Raw genomic sequence first — 6,000 nt, forward strand, 5'->3', positions numbered from 1 at the left:
TACTCTGAGAGGATGGAGACAGAGGGATGGGAGAGAGAGAGGGAGAGAGAGAGGGATGTGAGAAGAGAGAGAGAGAGAGAGAGAGAGAGAGAGAGAGAGAGAGGAGGGAGAGGTGTTAAGGGAGGGCTGCTGATTGGAGAAAGCTGTGAAATAGGCCAGGCTGCAAACCTGTAGAAGGGCTGTTACTCGCAACCCTAGGGACAGAGAGGAAGAGAACAGAGAGGCAGGGTTTGTGTTAGGGATTACCACTGCTAGAAGGGCTGTAGGAGAGGGTTAGAGAGGGATGTAGAGAGGGAGAGCCGCTTAGAATGGCCATATTGGCTCCTCAAGCCATTGATTAAAAATGGACACCCATAACAAAGAGTGTCTGTGAGTACCTTACGGTCAGAATGTGATATATTTGTGGATACATCAGTCCTCTGTTGAGGGGTCAGTATGTGAGTATATCTGTGGCTGTAGTCAGTCCTCTAGAGAGAGGGCTTGATCAGAGAGTGTCTGGGATGTGGATACATCAGTCCTCTGTGACTTGGTCATGTATATATATTGTGGATACATCAGTCCTCTGTTGAGAGAGGGATGGTCAGTATGTGGTATATCTGTACATCAGTCCTCTGTTGACTTGGTCAGTATGTGGTATATCTGTGGATACATCAGTCCTCTGTGACTTGGTCAGTATGTGGTATATTTGTGGATACATCAGTCCTCTGTTGACTTGGTCAGTATGTGGTATATCTGTGGATACATCAGTCCTCTGTTGCCCTTGGTCAGTATGTGGCTATAGGCCAGAGATGGACCTTCAAATCATGTCCTCTGTACAGACACACTAACAGTCAGTATGTGGAAGTCATATCTGTGGAAACTGGGGAGTCCGTGAATGCTGATTGGCTGAAACCTTGAAATCAGGTATGTGGTATTATTATGATCTAACTACGTTCGAATAAAGTTTCTAATAGAAGGCACTTCAGGGGTTTGTGTTATATACCACTGCTAAGGGCTGTGTCCTAGTACTCCGCTTAGCGTGGCCATATTCCACACCTCCTCAAGCATTATTGATTAAAAATGGACACCCATAACAAAGAGTGTCTGTGGTACCTTGGTCAGAATGTGATATATTTGTGGATACATCAGTCCTCTGTTGACTTGGTCAGTATGTGGTATATCTGTGGATACATCAGTCCTCTGTTGACTTGGTCAGTATGTGGTATATCTGTGGATACATCAGTCCTCTGTGTTACCTTGGTCAGTATGTGGTATATTTGTGGATACATCAGTCCTCTGTTGACTTGGTCAGTATGTGGTATATCTGTGGATACATCAGTCCTCTGTGTTACCTTGGTCAGTATGTGGTATATCTGTGGATACATCAGTCCTCTGTTGACTTGGTCAGTATGTGGTATATCTGTGGATACATCAGTCCTCTGTTGACTTGGTCAGTATGTGGTATATCTGTGGATACATCAGTCCTCTGTTACCTTGGTCAGTATGTGGTATATCTGTGGATACATCAGTCCTCTGTTGACTTGGTCAGTATGTGGTATATCTGTGGATACATCAGTCCTCTGTTGACTTGGTCAGTATGTGGTATATCTGTGGATACATCAGTCCTCTGTGTTACCTTGGTCAGTATGTGGTATATCTGTGGATACATCAGTCCTCTGTTGACTTGGTCAGTATGTGGTATATCTGTGGATACATCAGTCCTCTGTTGACTTGGTCAGTATGTGGTATATCTGTGGATACATCAGTCCTCTGTTGACTTGGTCAGTATGTGGTATATCTGTGGATACATCAGTCCTCTGTTACCTTGGTCAGTATGTGGTATATCTGTGGATACATCAGTCCTCTGTGTTACCTTGGTCAGTATGTGGTATATCTGTGGATACATCAGTCCTCTGTGTTACCTTGGTCAGTATGTGGTGTATCTGTGGATACATCAGTCCACTGTGTCTGTTACCTTGGTCAGTATGTGGTATATCTGTGGATACATCAGTCCACTGTTACCTTGGTCAGTATGTGGTATATCTCTGGATACATCAGTCCACTGTTACCTTGGTCAGTATGTGGTATATCTGTGGATACATCAGTCCACTGTGTCTGTTACCTTGGTCAGTATGTGGTATATCTGTGGATACATCAATCCTCTCTGTCTGTTACCTTGGTCAGTATGTGGTATATCTCTGGATACATCAATCCTCTGTTACCTTGGTCAGTATGTGGTATATCTGTGGATACATCAGTCCACTGTGTCTGTTACCTTGGTCAGTATGTGGTATATCTGTGGATACATCAGTCCTCTGTTACCTTGGTCAGTATGTGGTATATCTGTGGATACATCAGTCCTCTGTTACCTTGGTCAGTATGTGGTATATCTGTGGATACATCAGTCCTCTGTTACCTTGGTCAGTATGTGGTATATCTGTGGATACATCAGTCCTCTGTGTCTGTTACCTTGGTCAGTATGTGGTGTATCTGTGGATACATCAGTCCACTGTGTCTGTTACCTTGGTCAGTATGTGGTATATCTCTGGATACATTAGTCCTCTGTGTTACCTTGGTCAGTATGTGGTATATCTGTGGATACATCAGTCCACTGTGTCTGTTACCTTGGTCAGTATGTGGTATATCTGTGGATACATCAATCCTCTCTGTCTGTTACCTTGGTCAGTATGTGGTATATCTGTGGATACATCAGTCCACTGTTACCTTGGTCAGTATGTGGTATATCTCTGGATACATCAGTCCTCTGTTACCTTGGTCAGTATGTGGTATATCTGTGGATACATCAGTCCACTGTTACCTTGGTCAGTATGTGGTATATCTGTGGATACATCAGTCCACTGTTACCTTGGTCAGTATGTGGTATATCTGTGGATACATCAGTCCACTGTTACCTTGGTCAGTATGTGGTATATCTGTGGATACATCAGTCCTCTGTGTTACCTTGGTCAGTATGTGGTATATCTGTGGATACATCAGTCCTCTGTGTTACCTTGGTCAGTATGTGGTATATCTGTGGATACATCAGTCCACTGTTACCTTGGTCAGTATGTGGTATATCTGTGGATACATCAGTCCACTGTTACCTTGGTCAGTATGTGGTATATCTGTGGATACATCAGTCCACTGTTACCTTGGTCAGTATGTGGTATATCTGTGGATACATCAGTCCACTGTTACCTTGGTCAGTATGTGGTATATCTGTGGATACATCAGTCCTCTGTTACCTTGGTCAGTATGTGGTATATCTGTGGATACATCAGTCCTCTTTTACCTTGGTCAGTATGTGGTATATCTGTGGATACATCAGTCCACTGTTACCTTGGTCAGTATGTGGTATATCTGTGGATACATCAGTCCACTGTTACCTTGGTCAGTATGTGGTATATCTGTGGATACATCAGTCCACTGTTACCTTGGTCAGTATGTGGTATATCTGTGGATACATCAGTCCACTGTTACCTTGGTCAGTATGTGGTATATCTGTGGATACATCAGTCCACTGTTACCTTGGTCAGTATGTGGTATATCTCTGGATACATCAGTCCTCTGCGGTGTCTGTGTTCCGCTACTCTCAACACCTCAGCGCTGACTTGAGGCAGAGGGGGCGTGGTTATGTCCATGTGACTCCGCGTCGCCATCGACAACAGCGATGGAATGTTACCGTGGGACCCATCCCCTCCGCCCCCTCGACAGGACGGATCGTCCCATCTGGAGGACTTGTCTGGCAGATGGCTGAAAAAGAGAGAGAGGAAAGGGTAGAGGAGCAAGACATGAGCGAGAGATGAGAGGAGAGGGGGGAGAGTGAGAGAAGAGGGGGAGAGAGAGAGAGAGACAGGAGAGGAAAGGGGAGAGAGAGAGAGACAGGAGAGGAAAGGAGAGAGAGAGAGACAGGAGAGGAAAGGGGAGAGAGAGGGACAGGAGAGGAAAGGGGAGAGAGAGGGACAGAGAGGGGAGGAGAGGAAAGGGGGGGAGAGAGAGGAGGGGGAGAGAGAGAGAAGAGAAGAGAGAGAGAGAGAGAGAAGAGGGGGAGAGAGAGAGAGAAGAGGGGGAGAGAGAGAGAAGAGGGAGAGAGAGAGAGAGGGAGAGAGGAGAGAGGGGGAGAGAAAAGGGGGAGAGAGAGCGAAGAGGGGGAGAGCGAAAGGGGGGAGAGTGCGAAGAGGGGGGAGAGAGAGAGAGAGGGGGAGAGAGCGAAGAGGGGGGGAGAGAGAGAGAGAGGGGAGAGAGAGAGAGGGGAGAGAGAGAGAGAGGGAGAGAGAGAGAGAAGAGGGGGGAGAGAGAAGAGGGGGGAGAGAGAGAGGGGGAGAGAGAGGGAGGGGGAGAGAGAGAGAGGGGGGAGAGAGGAGAGGGGGAGAGAGCGAAGAGGGGGGAGAGAGAGAGGGGGGAGAGAGCGAAGAGGGGGGAGAGAGAGAGAGCGAGAGCGAAGAGGGGGAGAGAGCGAAGAGAGGGGGGGGAGCGAAGAGAGAGCGAAGAGGGGGGAGAGAGCGAAGGGGGGAGAGAGCGAGAGAGGGGGAGAGAGAGAAGAGAGGGGGGAGAGAGAAGAGGGGGGGGAGAGAGAAAGGGGGGGAGAGAGCGAAGAGGGGGAGAGAGAAGAGGGGGCGAAGAGGGGGAGAGAGCGAAGGGGGAGAGAGCGAGAGAGGGGGGGGAGAGAGTGCGAAGAGGGGGAGAGAGCGAAGAGGGGGGGGGGAGAGAGCGAAAGAGGGGGAGAGAGAGCGAAGAGGGGGGAGGGGAGAGCGAAGAGGGGGAGAGAGCGAAGAGGGGGGAGAGCGAAGAGGGGGAGAGAGCGAAGAGGGGGGGGAAGAGGGGGGAGAGAAGAGGGGGAGAGAAGAGGGGAGAGAGTCAGGGTGTTGCAGCTGAGACGAAACCATACAACAGGTTGCAGTGAAAGCAGTAACAGTGGTGAGTCAAGCCACACAGGCCTTCATGAATAAACTATGAGTGAGTGTGTGTGAGTATTTTATGCGTGGTAGTTCATTAGGATCCCCGTTAGCTGTTGCAAAAGCAGCAGATACTCTTCCTGGGATCCACACAGAATACTAAAACATGACATAATACAGAACATTAATAAACAAGAACAGAACATTTTATAAAAAGGCCCATCAGTGTGTGAGGGTCTATCAGTGTGTGTATCAGTGTGTGTATCAGTGTGTGTATCAGTGTGTGTATCAGTGTGTGTATCAGTGTGTGTATCAGTGTGTGTATCAGTGTGTCTATCAGTGTGTGTATCAGTGTGTCTATCAGTGTGTGTATCAGTGTGTGAGGCGTGTCAGTGTGTGTATCAGTGTGTGAGGGCGTATCAGTGTGTGTATCAGTGTGTCTATCAGTGGCGTATCAGTGTGTGTATCAGTGTGTGAGGGCGTATCAGTGTGTGTATCAGTGTGTGAGGGCGTATCAGTGTGTGTATCAGTGTGTGAGTGGCGTATCAGTGTGTGTATCAGTGTGTGAGGGCGTATCAGTGTGTGTATCAGTGTGTGTATCAGTGTGTCTATCAGTGTGTGTATCAGTGTGTGAGGGCGTATCAGTGTGTGAGGGCGTATCAGTGTGTGTGGGCGTATCAGTGTGTGAGGGCGTATCAGTGTGTGTATCAGTGTGTGAGGGCGTATCAGTGTGTGTATCAGTGTGTGAGGGCGTATCAGTGTGTGTATCAGTGTGTGAGGGCGTATCAGTGTGTGTATCAGTGTGCGAGGCGTATCAGTGTGTGGCGTATCAGTGTGTGTATCAGTGTGTGAGGGCGTATCAGTGTGTGTATCATCAGTGTGAGGGCGTATCAGTGTGTGTATCAGTGTGTGAGGGCGTATCAGTGTGTGTATCAGTGTGTGAGGGCGTATCAGTGTGTGTATCAGTGTGTGAGGGCGTATCAGTGTGTGTATCAGTGTGTGAGGGCGTATCAGTATCAGTGTGTATCAGTGTGTGAGGGCGTATCAGTGTGTGTATCAGTGTGTGAGGCGTATGTGAGGGCGTATCAGTGTGTGAGGGCGTATCAGTGTGAGGGCGTATCAGTGT

The 6,000-nt window shown here is 48.2% G+C and overlaps 1 protein-coding gene across 3 annotated transcripts in view; it reads right to left on the bottom strand.

Moving 5' to 3' along the window:
* The window catches only part of LOC112251418 (constitutive coactivator of PPAR-gamma-like protein 2), a 66,799-nt gene that overhangs the window by 22,071 nt on the left and 38,728 nt on the right, over positions 1–6,000 (bottom strand). For all 3 annotated transcript variants that reach the window (XM_042299888.1, XM_042299890.1, XM_042299889.1), the window contains one exon: positions 3,507–3,732. In XM_042299888.1, the coding sequence (XP_042155822.1) occupies positions 3,507–3,732 (226 nt within the window). The remainder of the gene's footprint in view (positions 1–3,506; positions 3,733–6,000) is intronic.

The sequence above is a fragment of the Oncorhynchus tshawytscha genome, linkage group LG16 (assembly GCF_018296145.1).
Source record: "Oncorhynchus tshawytscha isolate Ot180627B linkage group LG16, Otsh_v2.0, whole genome shotgun sequence".
NCBI classification, from domain to species: Eukaryota; Metazoa; Chordata; class Actinopteri; order Salmoniformes; family Salmonidae; genus Oncorhynchus; species Oncorhynchus tshawytscha.